The sequence below is a fragment of the Pimephales promelas genome, chromosome 16 (assembly GCF_988280905.1).
Source record: "Pimephales promelas chromosome 16, fPimPro1.hap1.1, whole genome shotgun sequence".
In the NCBI taxonomy this organism is placed as follows: Eukaryota; Metazoa; Chordata; class Actinopteri; order Cypriniformes; family Leuciscidae; genus Pimephales; species Pimephales promelas.
Window position 1 is genome coordinate 20975516 of NC_142784.1, and position 19840 is coordinate 20995355.

The 19840-nt window shown below is 37.7% G+C and overlaps 1 protein-coding gene across 3 annotated transcripts in view; it reads left to right on the top strand.

Moving 5' to 3' along the window:
* The window catches only part of pitpnm3 (PITPNM family member 3), an 80659-nt gene that overhangs the window by 22271 nt on the left and 38548 nt on the right, over positions 1-19840 (top strand). For 2 of the 3 annotated variants that reach the window (XM_039671157.2, XM_039671158.2), the window contains exons 3-5: positions 4065-4169; positions 18242-18309; positions 18403-18623. In XM_039671157.2, the coding sequence (XP_039527091.1) occupies positions 4065-4169; positions 18242-18309; positions 18403-18623 (394 nt within the window). The remainder of the gene's footprint in view (positions 1-4064; positions 4170-18241; positions 18310-18402; positions 18624-19840) is intronic. The other variant, XM_039671159.2, reaches the window with a different exon arrangement.

Genomic DNA, 19840 nt, shown 5'->3' on the forward strand with positions numbered 1-19840 from the left:
CCCATTTGTACAACCTGAAATAAGATCGGACCCTCGTTTAAAACTGTGTAAATTTGAGCTGTAGACAGATTGCTGTATGTATTCGCATTCATTCATTGTGACTCTTAATGCTAATTGATTAGCATTACCTTCCCAGGCTTTGCTTTTTGAGCTGAAGTGTTTTTCTTTTGCATTGATTGTTCTCTGGAGTCGGGTAGCCCTGGGCCCTTCGATAGAAGATTTATCTGCACTGACAAATCAAGTAGGATATTTATAACTTCTATCAGATTAAAATGCATCTCTTAAATCTTGTTGCATTACATTTTTAATATAAAGACCCTGATACTTTGAAAATACTAGCATCTTAGCATCAGTACTACTAAACAGAATATCATAAAACCATCTAAGAGCTTGTCTTGAATTTAAATTTAGGCAATTGAAATGCATATACGTTGCATTTCTTTTAAATGTTAAATTGTGCAAGTCCAAGTTTTTTTCTTCATTATTAAAGACTGTCACGGCCAATCACATAAGGCAAATCCGTTTCTTAGTGTTTGTGTTGAAGTTTTAAATCCCAGTTTTTCCATGAAAAGCTTTTTTTCTTGAAACTGTGCCTGACAATGGAGTCTTATGTTCTTTGGCTCTAAACAGCCACAAGCATCTACGGTCATATTCTGGTCATGGACAAGATATTAGTCTAAATAAGTTTAAAATGATGTCTGTGCAGTAAATGCTGCTGGTTTTCCCTTTGACTTTGATGCTGACTATAGTTTTTGACTATAGTATTTGTGCGAAAGTGAAAGTGAGCGAACCCGACTCTCAGCATTCATAAGCTGATTTGAGGTACAGAATTGCCCCGAGGCCTTTGCTGCATTTCATATAGACAGAAACCCCTTTCACATGGAAATATTTGCTAACATTGGAAATTTGCATTCAGAGGTTACACCTTTTGAGAGCAGTGAAACATTTGCTTCAAAGTCACACCCTTCTGTGTGCAAAATATTTTTAAACTCTATTACCTTTTGGTTTACAAATTTAAGTCAAACTGAGACATTTCAAATGATGCCAAACATGTATAAAACTGTATGATAATTGTTCACAAACTAACTATATAGATTTTGGGCAAGTTTTAGGTGATCTCAGCATGAGGGAGAAGGGTAAGGGGAGAGAGAAAGAGATCTATTCTGTAGTGATTCTTAGCTCAAATAAAGGGGATATATAACTGTTCACGAATATGTCCTGTAATCGTATACATAGATTAAAATTACCCATAAAGGAAAAAAGTAGCCAACGGTCTAAATGTTGAAGAGAGTCCAAGAAATGAATAAGAAAGAGGGAGAGGAACTGGCATTCCATCATTTTGAGGACAGTGGAGTTCACACCTCTTTGGAGTGAACTGGCCAATAGTCGTTCAGCAAACCTTGAGCGGGAAAGTTTCTTTGTCTTGTCAGGACGGCGTAATTTGCTTTGTTTATGGCAGTAACAGAAACGTGGTCCGTCTCACTGAGGAGATGGTAAAACACAGTAAAATACATTTTATCACAATCTACGGCAAACCGAGAGGTTTACATCAACACTAAGAAAGATGTGTTTGGCACATACAACAACAGAGATTTATTCCTATAGGCATTTAGAGTTCAACTAATGCAACTAAAAAGTCATAACTAGGCTATTATGAGCTAGAAAACATGTACATGAACGCATCATATAGACCATTTTGCAAGATGTAAACAACAAGTGTCCAGAAACACTTCCTGTTTCAGATTGTAACTGTTTTCTTTATTTTACATGTAAAGAAAACATCTTAAAGATGTTTGTTTAACTTTTCGATTCAGTTTTATATGTTCTGTTGGTTGTATTTTATCCCAGATTTTATGTAGTGTTAAAAAACTGAAACAGGAAGTGCTTCTGGACCAGTGTTGTTTACATCTTGCAAAATGGTCTATACTGTTAAAAATGGCTCATATTCTGAGTTTAATGTAAAAGTCCATATATGTGTGTGTGTCTTCTGAAATGCAGAGGTACCAAAAAGGCAATCTACTACAGACTTTCTGGTGCCAGGCCAGAGTTACGGATAAGAGTCAAAGGGGTTAAAAGCATTTTCACATGTAAAATGGAATGAGTCATCCTGACACAGTACAGATATGCTACAATTCTAAGGTGAGACTTTTCGTCTCAAATGGTAATGTTAACTTCACAAGAGTGAGTTCAAATGTTAATTTCCTTTGAGGTTAGCTCTCTCTTCCAGTTCTTCTAGTTTTTCCAGTCTTACAATGTGAACTGCCGGTTAGTCTACAAAGTGACCTGCACCACTCTATTTGTGATCTGTGTTGTGGGAGGTTCAACACACGAAAGTGGTGTTTATAAGGTTGGATAAACATGCTTTATTTGTGTAATTCCGCGAATTGCCTCTAGTGTCGCAGAAATTAAATACTTCACCTTTAAGGCCGTGTGTCCACCAAAGCGCTTTTCCACGCCTCTGGCGTATGTTTTCAATTGTTTTCAATGGGAGCGCCGCATTTTTTAAACGCATGAGCGTAACGAGGCGCTGAGTGTTTTTTTCACGATGAAGCACCGAGCGCCCAGCGTTTTTTACAGGTCGCCGAGAGTTGAAAAGTGTTCACCTTTGGATAAAACGCAGTGCTCATCACTGTCACTTCTTACCCAGCCGTCCAATCACAGTGGAGGAGGGGCGGGACTAATACCACACTGACCAACTGTCACAACATTCTTTTTGTGTGCTAACCCAACAAAATGGATGAAAAAATATTTTTTTGTGTGAAACAAATTATATGCGAAATCAGTTACAAGTAAACTGTGCTGCAGATATTCTGTATCATAGCAACGAAACGTCTCAACAGAAAAAACGCCGCGCTGACAAAACGCTCTCAAGCGCCCAAAGCACGGTGTCTTCAGCAGAGCGTCTGGCGTTTTCAGCTGGCTAAAAACGCTTTGGTGGACACGCGGCCTAAGTGAATGTTACTTTGAGTTCCTTAAAAGTACATTTTGCAAAGTCTTTGTTTTCCCTTTAAATTGTATGTGAACCCTTGTTTAGGCAATCCACTGACTAGTCGGTCATAAAAATAAAAATAAAATAAAAATATTTAGCTTTGCACATTCCTGACTTCCATATAAACTAATATACAGTCTTAATTCAATATAGATTGCATGTGTGTGTTTTTCATAATGGTGCTTTAAAATGATCTCTTCAGAGCATGTTCCAGCATTTTTAAATTTCATTTTTAAACATTTTCTCTTTTTCTCCTTTTTACTCACACTTTTTGCTGTCATTCTTTCGCAGTGTTCCTTGCCGACAGACCCTTTTGTGTTATCAGTTTGTTTCTTTTATTCACTGAAGTAGATGGTTGTCTTTCCTTCAGGAGCCGAGCTGCTGTCGTTGCTCTTCTTTGTGCTAAGCACATTTCATACTTCAGAAGATCTATGCTCTTCCTGTTCTCTCCAAGCGCCGTTCCATTTGACACGACTCAGTAACTGCCAGTATTTGGATTATGATTTAAAACCCTTCGTCTCTCAACTCTGATCTTCCCTCGCATTGTTTCTGTGAGCATGCTCATGTTTGTTTGTCTACCCTTGTGTGAACCAAGTCCAAAAAACAGTTCAGTCGACAGTCTAGCAAATAGCACACGACAAACGACGACCGATCGGCTCAAGTGGGTGATGCAGACGAGCAGGCCTGACGGAGGCCTGTCACAACCTCTCTTCCACACTGAAATATCGCCAGGCGAGATCCGACATGGCACTGGGCTTGCAGCTCACTGTCACACGCTGTGAAGCGCGCAGCTGAATCCTCCATCAAACACTAGGGCTGTCTCACAAGGACCAGCAGAGTGGCTGATCGCTCACTCTCTGCTCATTAGTCAGACATCACTTTATGGCTTGAGCTGTATTTAAAGATAATTCGATGAATCCTAATAGTCTTTGATTTACTGCTGCATTCCGTGGATTTTCTGAGCTGAAATGAACATAATATTATCTGTATTGTTGTGATGATGAGCTAAATTATTGTCTCATGCTGAACAAATTCCAGTCTAACTGAGTGTATGTTTGTGTGTGATGTGTTTCAGAGGTGCTGGAGGGGAAAACGGCCATGCTTTTGGGGATGAGTCAGTGGAACTCTAATGATCTGGTTGAACAGATTGAAACCCTGGGCCACATTGACCAGACGCAGGGTAAGAGCTCATAAATGTAAATGTTATGCTTCCAATCAGCAATCGTATGAATATGAAACATCAAGATACAAATGTTTTGCGATATTAAAAAGTTGTTTACATGGACTGCTGTGTGCACGTGTATCTGAGACTGATGGCATGGATATAATATGAGTTTTGGACCAAATTGTTGCATTGTTTCTATGTGTGTTTTTGTGCTTTAAACTGAAACATTTGGGTTTCTGTGATGGATTTAGGATTGTTGTTGCACAATCTGCTGATTTAAATATAGCACAGAGGTAACTTTGAGCTTGCTTACACAGATGAAATGACTAGTTACTACAGATTTTCTGAATAATTTAAATGAGCTTTGTTAATGATTATTAAAGCCCCAGGATCGTTTATACTCTATTACTCCTTACTCTATTTTTAGTGGAAGCATGACTACTCCCAAGTCCATTTTGAGTTGTGTTAATACTTTTAAACAAATATCTTTTCTATTGAGGTGTCCTTGCATACAAGAAAAACAAACTAGACTTGACTTGCATAGTCAGATTCATGAATAACTTTAATGACTCTTAATAACCCATCTTTTTTGGCTACAAAAAGTATTAAATTATACGCTACAACTGACAAATGAATCGCTGCACCAGCTGTGAGAATTTCTTTCATATTAATTTGAATCAAAAACTTGTGAATCAAAGTTGATTCAGGAAACTTATGGATACCCAACCCGACTAGAAAGTATCAATGACATGTGGTATAAAATCAGTCATGTTTTGCATCAATGCATCGGATACCATAGATTCCCGCAGAAGTATTTGGGGTATTTATTTGGGCATAGAAAGCCCCCTCTTGTCAAAATCAACATGCAAATGGCCCCAAATATATGGTAACTCTGCTGTAATGACTTAAAAACAACCTTAAAATAAAACAAAAAATAAGCAAACTAATGAGTGGAAGAAATAAAGTAAGTTAGTAAGTTATACATAATGTTACATTTACATGTTTTATACATGTTTGGAGCAGCATGGGGTCAGTAGAATTTTCATTTTTGGGTGCACTGTCACTTTAAAGAAAAAAAAATACTAGAATAAAAATAATATTTACAAAAATACTTGCTAAAAGTATCTGTATCATATTTGGGGTGGGGTCAGTGAAAATGAAAGCAGGGCGAATAAACATCTGAATAATACTTAAAACAATTCTTAACTTGATATATTTGAAAATGCATCGTTCATGGTGAGACATTGACAAAAATACAGTGAGACATGATGCAATGACCAAAGACAAAGCCTGACTCATTTGAACATGGGTAGCCGTCAGCTACGGCTACCCATCAACCTCACTCGAGTCCACCAGCAGAATGCACATCACTAGCTCATATCCTCGAAAACAAAGGACACCATAATTTGAAATGGAATTTTATAACGCATCTCATTATGCTTTACATCAACCACCCATGTCACAAAAATTGTTGAACAGCTGCTTGCCAAACAAATCTGTAATTTTTCATTTCACCATGAAAACAGCGGAAACAGACATCAGGCTTCATTAAGAAGCATCATGTCTCAGCTGTCTCTATTGATTTTTCTGACTCTTTGTCCTTATCTGGCCTATTCTTGTAATAATAAGAGTTAGCTAGCATGAGTCATTAGTGAAGTAAACATTGGGATACTTCACTTGCTCAGAAATCTCTTTTTGAAGATGCTTTCAGGCTTTGATTTTCATAATGTAAAACATCTCGTATTTGTGTAAAGGTCCATACATATATGAAATTTAGAGGCTCTTAGTGTAACGACTAGGCAGGAATGAAGCGGAGAAAATCCAAATACAAGTACTAATAATTTAATAAACAAACAGGTAACCCTGGGCAAAACAACAGAACATGAACTTGGAACAAGGAACAAAGAAGAAAACAGCTACATGCAACAGCGACCACCAACCAACAACTGAAGCACAGAGGTTTAAATACACAGACAAACAAGCTAAACAAGATAACAAGGGGGCGTGGTAAATCCGAGAAACCTGGGGGAGACTAATAACCAAGACATGGAATCACGTGACAGACAAGAACAAAGAACAAGAAACAAAACCCACAACGTGACACTTAGTTTCACTTACACTTATATATAAACATTGAGATTGTATTCAAATGTAGGATGAAATTGTACAAATATATTTAGTTAGAAGACGTTGAAAAATTATAGTTTTACTTTTGGCTTCAATGACTGTTTGAATCTGGTTCACACTTCTAATTATATAATATATTTCACATCAAATTCATATTAATTTATACTGATTCTGCGTTCAAAAAAACATTTCTTATCATCCCAGTTAAAATGGTTATACTGCTAAACATTTTTTGTGGAAACGTATCATTTTTCCGAATTTTTTTGAAAAAGAAATCTCAAAAGAACATCATTTATTTGAATAGATTGAAATATTTTGTTGCATTACTGTCTTTACTGTCATTTTTGATGAATTTAATGCATTCTTGCTGAATAAAAATATCAAATTCTAAAAAAAAAATCTTATTGGCCACAAACTTTTGAATGGTATTCTACAGTAATAGATAGACAGATTGATTCATATAAATAACACTGACATTATTTAACTATAACATTCAGCCTTATCAATCTCTTCATCGAGTGGGAATTTTCTGTTTCTAATATTTCACGCTAATATTGCGCCGACGTTTTCAGTTTTGCTTGTGTTATATTTCGTTTCTGAGTGAAAACTGCTAGCATTTACCATTGTTCAGTGTAACGTAGAAGGAGGATAGTGTACATTTCTGCTGGGATTGCTTGTGAAGTAGCTGATGGGTCTAAAACGAATTTATGTATAAAATATTTCTCTCTCTTGTGATTTATTGCCTGTGGCATATGCAATTACACATCAATTACATATCGATTTACTTGCCCATAGTGAGGGATACCAGTGATGTAAAGCCACCGTATAAAAACCCCTCACACACATCCAGATGCCAATTTCCATAAAAACCATGACATTCCCATATATTATTGAGTTTTCTGAGCTGTTTGTTGTCCTGTATTCCACATATTTTTGGTACCGGCGGTGAGGGAAAGTGCAGTATTACCTCTTTTTTTTTTTTTTTTACCTAGATTGTGCATCAAGATAATTCACCCTTTTTTGCCTCAATAATTCCAGTGACCTTTTCTCACATTTTTATTTGGCTCCCGTGTGAAATATGATTAGTCTATTGGATGGCTCTCAGGGGGATGGAGACTTGAGCTGATGCAGCAGAGCGATAAATGAGCTAAGTGAGAGGCAGGCGTTGACCCTGCCAAGCCCCTATCAGCTTAGTTTTCAAGTGTCTTGTACCAGAATGCTTCTTCCTGCCAGATGAAAGTGATTTTAGCTTTAGGCGGTCCCTTTAGTGAAATTGCTCACCATGCATAAAATCTCCCCTCAAGACCATGAGCTGTGATTAATAACTATGACCTAGTGTAAAAGAAATTCATTCATTATGCCGAAAAATATAATATATATTTTAAATGCAGGTTCATGCCTTCAGGATATTAGAATAAGTTTGTTAATGCTCAGTCTATTGAATATTCACTATATTTCTGTCTGTTTTTTTATTTTTTATGGCAGTACAACTTTAAGCAACATTGTAATGATTTTTTATGTTTATTTGCCCATTTTCTGAAAGATAGTGTCGACTAGTTTTGCAAAGAACTCAAATCCTCCATTAAATCTATTTTTTCCATTTATTGAAATGTAAAAATGTAGGTGGGGGTAATAGTAAAAATATATTTAGGTTCATATAAACATTGAGATTGTATTAAAATGTAGGATGAAATTGTACAAATATATTTAGTTGGAAGAAGTTGAAAAATTATATTTTTACTTTTGGCTTCAATGACTGTTTGAATCTGGTTCACACTTCTAATTATATCATATATTTCACATCAAATTCATATTATTTATACTGATTCTGTGTTCAAAAAACATTTCTTATCATCCCAGTTAAAATGGTAATACTGCTAAACATTTTTTTTGTGAACACTGATCTTTTTTTCCCGATTTTTTTGATAAAGATTTTTCAAAAGAACAGCATTTATTTGAATAGATTGAAATATTTTGTTACATTATTGTCTTTACTGTCATTTTTGATGAATTGAATGCATTCTTGCAGAATAAAAGTATCAAATTCTATAAAAAAAAACTCTTATTGGCTACAAACTTTTGAATGCTATTCTACAGTATAATAGATAGACAGATTGATTCATATAAATAACACTGACATTATATAACTATAACATTCAGCCTTATCAATCTCTTCATCAATTGGGAATTTTCTGTTCCGAAATCCCAGTTATTTCCGTATTGACATAAAATCCGTGTTAGAGCTATTTTGATTGTCCTTTATATCAAGTCCGTTGATGTCAAATCTAGTAAAATCAGTGATACTGCATGTTTCTTTTTTCTCTCTCTTGGTAGTACCTGTTGCTTTTATTCTTTGTTTCTGAATATAGTCTGGCTTTACATGAGTCAAGCTTTGTTTCCTGCTGTACTTGACTGGGTTCTTAACTCATAGAGGTTGAGGGATTGCCTTTATAGGTACTTTTTAAAAATCTGACTTATGCATTATCCATGCCACCATTTTTTACTTTTCATTGCGAGATGATAATGATTCTATAAATCTTTAATTTAATGGGGGCTCATTAAGACTTTTAAAGCAGACACTTCAGTTAATTGCAGTTCCTCACAGGTAATTCTCATCAATCTTTTATCTAGAGGATCTGGATTACCTTCCCTAAGGGCTACCTGATTGACTATCTAATTGACGACTTGATTATTTAAGGAATCACATCTGTGACGGATAGCTGGCGCCACACCAGACAGTTTAGGGATTTGGAGACTTATAAACTTGCGTCTTGGGTACCTCCAGGTACGCCTTTGCTTTTTTGCTCTTTCAAGTAATTACTTTTCAGTCAGTGGCATTGCCTAATCATCTTGATTACATGGGCGTTGTGCGGGCAGTGATTGTTTATGTGAGCACAGATGGAAGTTGGCACATCATCCCTGTGGAGCCAAGAGGTTTGGGTGCCCATTGGCAGAGCCATTGAAACAGGCTGATGATGCCTCATAGAGAGGCACCAGTCAGAAGCCAGAACCTCCTGTCTCTGGATCTCTAATTTTCCCCCTGTACCTCTTTATACCTTTTCTGTCCATTGTACATATGATGTACTCAAGTAGGTTAGTGCTGGAGATTTAAAGCTTGACCTTTTCTTCATTTATGCACTTTTATCATGATTATAATTCCATATGCACATTTATGCTGCTTCTATGTAATTTGCTTAGATGTGCCTATTACAGTGGCTCTAAACCAAGGGCCAAGGTCCACCTTGGGCCCACTTCACCAAACTAAACTTCCATCTAAAATTATTTAAAATAATACAAAACAACTTAAAATCTCTATTTCTTATTTTAATTTGACCCCTTAACAACAGTTTATTTCTTTGAAAAACCAACAGTCTTGAAAAACGTGAAAATATGAGGATGTGTAATAAAGTGTGAATTAAACCTAGAAAACTTCCAAAAGGTTTTGTCGTAATTTTTGTTAAAAAACAAAACAAAACAAAAACATCACGTCACATCACTTTTGTAAAACCAGTGCATATCAGTGAACACCCCAGACCACTGGGTGATTTTCATGTCTTTTTAGTTTAATGCATTTTAGAAATGATTGTTCCAGTGCACCTATGCAACCATTGTCGAGGTGGGGGGTGTGCTACCACAGAAACCGAAAATTCTCGAGCCAGAAGCATGTGTCCAAATTTCAATCTGAAATTTCAATCTATTTCATCAGAAACGATCTTAAAACAGTATTTCATATTGTTGTTAGCAGTTTCATGTGATCATTTTAGACCAATGCAATTATTTACAGGCATGTTCCCATCTAGAATATGTATTTTTTATCAGAAAGAGAATGCATTGTTAAAGTATTATATAATATCATTAATTATTGTAATTATAATACAAAATATTGTTAATGTAAAATAATATATTTTGCTAGTTTTCAATTATTTTTCCCTCATATATTATCAGATCTTCCAAAGCCGTGGCAAGATGTGCAGCCGGGAACAATAATATAGCTATATAGCCACCAATAAAATAGCCACCAGGGGAACCGATCTGAGCTTATTGATCTCAACTTTTCTTGACTCTTGATTCAGCCAGCATCTCAGGGTCCCAGAGTGTTTGTCTGGGACTATAACAGAAATGTATCGTCTGTTTCTCTCCCCTTTAACATTTTACTCAAATGTTAATCACCTAGTCGGCGCCATTGCGACAAGAGCAAACTCTGTGCACTCCAGGTTCTGATTAGACCTCAAGCTCTGGCTGAATACATTTGAAAAGACGACTAATTAATGCAGAAAATAACAGCCCTGGCCTCTGTTGGCTGATCGAATCACACACGTTATCTGCTCAGCTTATCTGACAGGCTCACATCACTTCTGTTTGCTTGCAGACACAGCCCCTCCGTGCCTCACCGCGGCCACACACTCGAACATGCCTCATCTGTATTCTCCCCCTCGCGAGCCTCTGCCAAGTTGTTTTTTAAACATATGCCTCTTGTAGGCACAATCTCCCTAACACACTAATTCCCATTTAATTACTTTTTCTTTGTTTTTCTTTAACAAATTCTTAAGCTGGAATGGATACTTTGACAATTTTCAATCCGGTTTCCGATCGCATCGTAGCACAGAGACAGCGCTCATAAAGATGATGAACGATATTCGCTTAAATGTTGATACAGGCAAATTATCTGTAGTAGTACTGGTACTACTCAACCTCAATGCTGCATTTGACACTGTCGATCACGACATGGCTACGTTCACACTGCAGGGCTTAATGCTCAATTTTTGCTAGGCCGTTCACATTTTCAATTAAATGCGACCTTTTGTGATCTCTTGTGTGGACGTCAAATGACCCAGAAGTGACCCGCATGCGCAGAAGAGTAATCAACGGTCAACGACGTCACTTGTTGTTTGCGAATAGTTCTTTTTTTCCATATGTTGCAAGCTTTTGTTTTATTATTATTATTGCCACAGCCCATATACAACAATTACACAGACAACAATTATTTTATCGACGGGCAAAGTTTGCACATAAATGTAAGATTTTTCCGATCCTCAACGACCTCGTCATAAAACCCATTTAATTGATAGTGCGCGTCCTCGGCGCTCCTTGCTTTGTCACCGGCGGCCGCGGTGCGACACTGGTGGCTGGTGTTGCCAGATTGGGAGTTTTTTCGCTACATTTTAAGGCATGTTTACATGTGTTTTAGCCAGGTTTTTGCCTGGAAGGCTCTATAGAAATCTGGCACCCTACTGTACGAAGTTAAACTGACAGAGAGCGCACGTTCACAGACACCAGAATGAACGTGTTCACAGTAATGTTCATCAGGCAGTAATACAGTATATGAACGCGTTCATCGTTCATTGAACGCGTTCAGGCACAACACTGGGGAAGAGACACGTCTGCAGCGGCCCATAACAGTGCAGAAACGCGTTGGAGTTAGCGTGTATTGGCTAGCTACAGGTGCGTGCAATGACGTGCGGGTCGGATATGATCTGGCCGTTCAGATTGAAGTCGCATTTCAAAAGATCGGACACGGACCACGTACCCAAGTGGCCGGGTCGCATTTGAAAAGATCGGATCTGTGTCGTTCAGACTGTTATGAAAAAATCAGATACAGGTCGCATAGGGGCAAAAAAATCGGAATTAGGTCGTTTCAGCCTGCAGTGTGAACGTAGCCATACTTCTTGACAGGCTGGAAAACTAGGTGGGGCTTTTTGGGATAATCCTAAAATAGTTCAGGTCATACTTAGAAGGGAGAGGTTATTATGTGAGTATAGGAGACAATAAGTCTGAGTGGGCCTGAGTCCCTCAAGGCTCAGTCCTTGCCCCATTCCTGTTCAACATGTACTGTAGATGCTCCCAATGAGCCAAATTGCTTACCACAGCTATAATGCAAATCATTGCGTTTGGAAACAAAGATGAAGAAGGTGATTGCATTGCATACCTTCAGTCTAGGGGTCTAACAACTAAAAATCAAGAATTGTTGGTGTGTCTCTAGAGTCAGAGTCTCTAGAGTCAAAGCAATAACTATCAGCATATTATCATCTGAAAAATATTGCAAGAATTAGATTAGTACTTCAGTGCAAATGTTACAGCAGAATCTCTAGGGGCTGACACATTTCTAATCTACAATGGGAGATAAATGCTGTTGATGCATCCAGCCAAAATGAATGGGCTTGTTCGGTGTTAACACTACACACCTGTTGTGTTGTGTCCTCCCAGGTTGATGTGTTTCTGTAGTGTGATGTTGGTGGACACAGGTGTTAGACCAGGACTCGTCACTTGTGCAACGAGGGTGCCCAGACTTGTCTACTCACAGAATGCCAACATACACACAGCAGAGAGTACAGATGTTCTCCTGCAGTAACTTCAATCACATGCTCACACACACACAGACTTGAATTTGGGTGGAATTCAGCTTCTGTGCTCCTCACAGTGAATGTGTGGCGAATGGCGATATATTTGTGTGTGCATAAGTTTGTATTTTCCCTTCATATTTTCTTATCTGAGAGGGTGAGTGCTGGGGTCAGATTGTTGAATGTATTTTTTTACTTGACCATATTGCTGTCCATAGCAAATTTGACGACAAGCTGGAATGTGTTATATTTATCATTCTGCACCTGGGATTTGGTACAGCCAGGTGTGTTCCCAGATGGTCAGAAATGTCCTCTCTGCTCTTCCTGAAATTGCAACACTTTTCCCATCAACAAAACATCAATCACACCATGCAGAAGCAATCCTGTTAACGGGGTCCTATTATGCACTTTTACAAAGTCTTAATTTTGTTTTGGGGTGTACCAGGATATGCTTTCATGCTTGATTGTTCAAAAAAAAATATTTTTCGCTGTACCACTTTCCCTTATCTGTCTTGAACGAGTTGTTGGTTCATGTTTCAATGAAGCCTCTCCTTTTGGTATCTGCAGTCATTCGTCAAGTCTAAACTAAGGGAATCTTACATTACAGTTTATATACATTTCAACTGGGTGGGATCAATTGCATAAAGGGGGCGTGTAAATGAGTCAGCTCATTTGCAGAGATTTCCTGTTCTCATCAGCTTAACAGTGTCATGTATAGATGGTGATCCAATCAACCTGATTAGATTATTCAAACCTTAACATTATCATAGAGACAAAGGCCCAGCTGTACTTTGAGAAGTGACAAAAGGTTAATGTCAGCAAGCAGCATTGCTCTTTAAATCTCTTCATCTATGCCTCAAAATGGAAAACACTGTGCAGTTATATTGTATTGGAACCTAATTAAACATTTAATACATTTGTAACACTATTCCATGGGCTGAAATGTTTAAATGAGTAACATTGTGACTTCATAAAGGCCACAATAACACGTTGTAGGCCAAACATGTTGTTTGTTGTGGTTCTTGGAAGGTAGATTCTGTTAAACATCTCTCTTTGGAGATAAAATATCTCCCTTTAGAGTGGACTTTGTAACGTTGCAGATCTTTTTTATGCTCGAACAGCAACATTACACACTAACTAATGTTAAACAGTGAAAAAGCATAATAGGAGGACCCCTTTATTAGTGGTCAGAATGACATACAGTACATCACTGATTTTGGGTGTGTATTTGTAAATGTTTTGAATGTTTTTCAAAGGCCCCTGTTATCCAACACAATATTCAAGTTTTTTATATTCACAGTTTTTAACCAAAATTCAACATAAAAATTATCATTATATATATATATATATATATATATATATATATATATATATATATATAGTATACGAGCACTTTAATATTTTCAGTATTTCTAATATTTCTCCTGTAATTATGACAAAACCTTTTGCAGAGTATTTTTTTTTCATCAACAGAAACTGGGAGTATTGGTAAATTCAATTAATCAATTATAATAAATTATCAATAAATATGCATATGTTTATAAATAATAACATTTAAAATCTGAATTAAATAATCTATTATGGTTTAAGCTCTGTATCCACCATAAACTCCAGCATTATCAGCTAAGCGATTGGTATTTTTGCATCTAATCTGCATAGGCTCTGCATTTCTTTAAATACTTACTGCTTGTTCCGCACCGTTGTCAATTCAGTTTTGGTATGTCTCTTTTTGGTCCTCTACACTACAGCATGTGATCAGAGCAACATTTCATTGATATCATCTCTAGCTCTCTTCAGTTGAGATATACTCGTAACTTCTCTGTTGAGACTCTGTGTGTGCTAAACGATCACTGAGTTAAAGGCAGCCTGCCCTGCAGCCATTGTCAACCTCGTGATATTTTTGGCAACACGTTCATGTTTATCTCCATTATACATGCACAACTGCACTCGGAACAGCCCTCTTTCTATCTCGTTCAATCTCGATCTATTTCATTTGTCACTTCTGTTCTCTTGTTACTCAGTCATTCTCTCTCTCCTTGATCCCTTTCTCTTTATATCTCTCTGTCTTGACTGTCTACTGCTGTCACGGTGTGATACAGAAGAAGAATCAGCAGTTCCAACACAGATTTTTACTAATAATATAAATCCTAAAGGTACAGAAAAGCAGAAGATACTAAAACAAAGTAGGACAGAGACTGACTGAACAGAAAGGAACTAAATACAAACACAGATGAACACTGGTTAACAGAAAACAGGTGAAGCAGAAGATGATGATGAGACAATGACAAATAGCTGTGATGGGTGATCAGGTGATGTCCGATAGTGCCCAAGTGAAAAACATGAGGGATGCTGGGAAGTGTAGTGCCGTAGAGGTGACAGAGCTGGTGACCGTGACAGCCGCATCATGCCTTCCATCAAATTATGAGACTTTATTTTTATCTAAGCTTTTGCTCTTTCCTAATGAGAGTCTTTAGAGGTCATTTGTGTTTGATTTCCAATACACGAGAATAGATGTTAAAACTTCCTGCTGATTTATACACGGCTTTCGCCAAGATAAGCACAAACTAAGAAGTAGCTTTACAGTAAACTATGCTTCTCTATCCATTTACGCTTCTTTCCATATGGCGATGGGAATCTCCTTCTGTCCGGCGTTAAAGGCTGCAGTGTACTTGGTGGGTCAGCACACACAATGGCTGCAACTACAGTGCGGTTCCCTAGTGGACCAGCACGACAACCGTCTGGGTTGAGCCGAGTAGTGGAGGTCTTTAAGTGGACACCCTCCATCCTCAGTGTTTCATCGACTAGCCCACGACACCTCAAGAGGGCTCGATTGTGATTCTGGCATCCCAGAGTCACCCCCCCTCCGTCCCCCACTCAACTCAGCCCAGCTTACTGACCTTTACATCCCTCCTGCTGCTGAGTTTGCTCCTTCCTCGTAGTTCACATGTGACCTAACCACAATCTCTCCGCAACCCAACCATATGCGCCAACCCGTTTGACTAAGGCTGTCGAGCCCCACTGTCATCATTAAAGTAGGTTCAGTGGCAACGGTTCCATATGGCATACTACCTACCGCAAAACACAATATCTGCCCAAACTAATCTAAAAACCAAAACCAAACTGAAATGACCAGAGTTTTAGTTTGCCTGGTAGAGCGCAGCTGTTTACAGCTGTATGAGACAGCTTTTGCTCTTTCCTAATGAGTTTCTCTAGAGGTAATTTGTTTTTGAAAAGTTTTACAATAAATTTTACTGAATTGATCAAAAAATATTGTAAATATTCTCATTGGTGAACACACGAGAGTGAAATTTTCTTCCTATACAAAAATTTCCATCCGGAATTTTAGTTTAAAAATTCCCGTCCCCTTTATTCATTTGAATATTCATCTAAATAAGAATATTTATGTACAAAATAATAATATTATTTTATTTCAGTCTTATTTATTTCTATGACATTCTGTTGTATACTGTATGTGTATGTTTTTATATGAAAGTAAGTAGGTAAACATTGATTTTAGTTTCATAGTTTTCAAGCTTAAAAAATGTGCGTTTTAATGTTGCTGCTTGCAAAGATAACAAAAATCACACTGAAGTTTTTTAACTCATTTTTAGTCAAAATAACTAATTCGTTCCATGATTCAGACTGTGCTTTTCAGGCTGGGACTGTTTTGGCATGTCCTCACTGTAGTGTTATCCTGGCTCAGTTTCCCTGGCAGAGATCCGTTTTGTTAAACTATATGATTGTGGAATCAAAATGTGTAATGAGCTCAGTCAATACACATTTGACCCTGGTCCAACATGTTGGAAGTATTTCCTTCCTTTCCTTTCTTCCTTTCTCCATCGCATTCTTCACATGCCCTCCCTGTCTGTATCTCTCTCTCTCTCTAATTGCTCTCTCTCTCTCCCTGTCCATTGATTCTGTATTTCTCTTCAGGATGCTATAAATCTGCAGGGGTAGAGCTGTAGGAAACATAGGACGTGAGCTAAAGCAACTCCAGAGCTGATTGAATTAAGAACAAAATGTCCCTATTGTGCGACTGCTTTGTCCCCCACTTTGTCATTTCATTCTCCTATCCTTATTACTTGTTATTCTTCTTTTCTCTCCATTTCTTTGCCATCATATTCTCACCTTTTGAGCCCAATTGAAACTAAACTGTGGGAGTTCTCAGCGTTTCCCGCTCGGCCGCTGTGGCTGAGCATTAAATTCCTACTGTAGAATGTCATTAACACACAAAGCTCACCATCCGTCTGTCTGTATGTCTTTGTCTATCCATATATATGACTCATTACGTAAGCTGAATTGTTTGTGTGTTACATGCATCTGGGGATGTAATCAGACAGGCTATAGGAAGAAAGTGGCATGGAGCCGAAAATGCTGCGGCTTATTGGCAGCATACAGTGTCCTTATGGTGCGACTGTGAATGAAAGCCTGCAGCTGGGATGAGCACAGGCTCTCACTATTGGGAGGGTTTTCTGCAGTCGGGTACAGCTTTTCACTGAGCACAATTGCTTCTTGGAGACCTAGTGATTTAGAAGTGAATGAATATGCCATTAAGAGAAGTAGTATGGTCTATCATCGGCTCAGTCTGTTTGATGTTACAGCAGCTCAGGGTTGTCATCATCTATGGTCAAAATAAATGCGGTTTCGCACACTGTGAAAGGATGGAATCAATCCAGTGCTTGTTTGTATAACTCTTAACTGGCTCTGTTTTACAGATTATGCTTTCTCATTACATAACGATGGGATTGGATTTCAATAACTGTTGCAGATTAGATCACTGAAAAAACACCTGGAATTTGACGATAATGAGAGTAGGACTAAGTTATATGGAAAAAGAAAAGAAAACCAGATATTATTGTTATTCATAAGTTTTCCATTGACAAATGTCCAACTGGTTTTAGAAGGCATGTTGTAAATATGTGTAATGTTACCTTGAACAATCACTTTTGGGATTTAATTCCTTAAAATGTTAACCTCGTGGATTGTGAGTTCCCAACATTTCCCTCTTAAAAGCACATAGACTAATAAAAGACATTGAGATGGCAGACGCACAAACTCTATGCTGTCAGAATGACTGGAGGCCAGACAGATCAGGAGTGCTAGATCATGAGAGTGTGAGAATGAGATGGCAGAACGTAGCGGGAAGCTACAAATGGAAAAAAAAAAATAGAGCATGCAATGGTGAAGGTGAGGTATAATGACTCTGGCTAAAGGCCAGCAGTCATATTTGGAAATTCGGAGGCACCGAAAAGCTTTTTGTTGGCCCTGTACACTTCCTCTTGTGTGTAATTTGTTATTTTTTATGACACCATCTGACATCAAAATGAAAGAGTTTGTCTGATACAGATCTTAAGCTTTGTCTGTTTGTTATTGACCTGTTTAAAAATATGATGGTACCAGTATGGTGTTTTTACACTACATTTTCTCTGTTGTACTGTGAAGAAAATTAAACAGAAGGTAAAATCATTTATAAGAGGCGGATGAGTGTGCTTTGAAGGATCGATAATCATTTGTGGTTTTGTTTGCTGTGCATCTGTGCAAAGTGGCTATAATCACTCTCTTTCTCTTTTTTTATATGTATCCCCATCTATCCATCTCATGTTCTTTCCTTAATGGGCTCAGAGAGTCTCTACCGTGTAAAAAGGCAGCAATGTGTCCCTCAGACTAGCATTGATGGAGAGGAACCTGAGGTAAGATTATCCTTTTTAAATATTGAATATTCTACAGATTTTTTTTTTTCTATAATACTGTGCTGTGACTTTTCCTTGTGCCTTGTCCACCAGAAGAAATGTCAAACACATCTGCTGGTGCTGGTGGTTCATGGGGGGAACATACTGGACACGGTGGGCGGAGAGCCAGGTGCAAAGTCTGCAGATGTAAACACCCTGTCCTCAGTGTTGGAAAAAGTATCTCAAGCTCATTTCCAAGCTGCAGCTCAGCATGTCGTCATCAAGTTGGTGCCGTGCCCAGCTATATGCGCAGAGGCCTTCTGCCTTGTGTCCAAGTAAGTAGTTGTTACTGAAAGCATTTTAGCAAAAACAAAACATGTTTTTTTTTTTTTTTTTTTTGAAAATGTGCCATGGTATTCTTTGAAGTAAATACCATTGTGTATAGGCTATCATCTAATACCATCAAGATTTCCATTCAACAGTACTGTTTTGTAACTGGTCTGACTGGCTTCCTTTTCTGGCATGGAAGGTTTTGATCCGTTGTGCAAATACACTTTCGAAATGAGATCCCACATACATAGATGTTTTGTTCTGAAGTCATGGGAACACCCTCAGGTGAAACTGGCTGAATGCACAAAACTAATTTTATGGGAAAATGCTGACCGATTCAGTAGCAGTTGTTTTTCTGAACTCACTGTGTGTGTGTGTGTGTGTGTGTGTGTGTGTGTGTGTGTGTGTGTGTGTGTGTGTGTGTGTGTGTGTGTGTGTGTGTGTGTGTATACAGTATATATATATATATATATATATATATATAATATTTATTTTTCTTAATATGTAATAAATTAGAAATAAATCATTTGAATGAATAAATCAATGAATTAAATATAAACAGACTTTAGATGGCAACTTCACATAATTCACATTAATCCTATTTCAGTATTTTTCACAAATAAAGAAATTGTTTAAATATGAATAAAAAGAAAGTAAAACTGCCTGCCATTGGCCCCCTGGTGGAGAATGTCTATACTGTTCAAACATTTTAAGTTGTTAATATTGGGTGCTTCTCAATATCCCTCGTCTCCTCGCTCCTCCGTCCTCCATCCTATGACCCGGAAACCAATCAAGCTCAATTCTCTAATTGCACAGCGACGAGGCGAGCATCGAGGAGTTATGAGCGAGGATGCACAGTTTTATGCTTTGCGGAAGTGTTTTATCGACTAAACTTGACGCACATTTCAATTTTAATTAAGACTTTACCTTTGCAGTTTATATAAACCACACATCTCACATAATTATTTCAACAGGGTATCTTGCTTTATTATTATTTATTACTAATTTCTTAAATAACCAAACTTCAACAACATAAGGGCAGATCCTTTGAGCTCTGCTGATGATGCAATGAAGTGACACTCGAGTGATCAAGTATTCCAATGTAAAAAAAATGTTCATTCGATTCCTTCGTCCTCATTTTCTTTCCTTGCAGCAGCCTTCCCTCGCATCCTACAGGGTGGAGCTGAGACGCGAGGAAAGGAAAGGTGGATGCACAAATAAG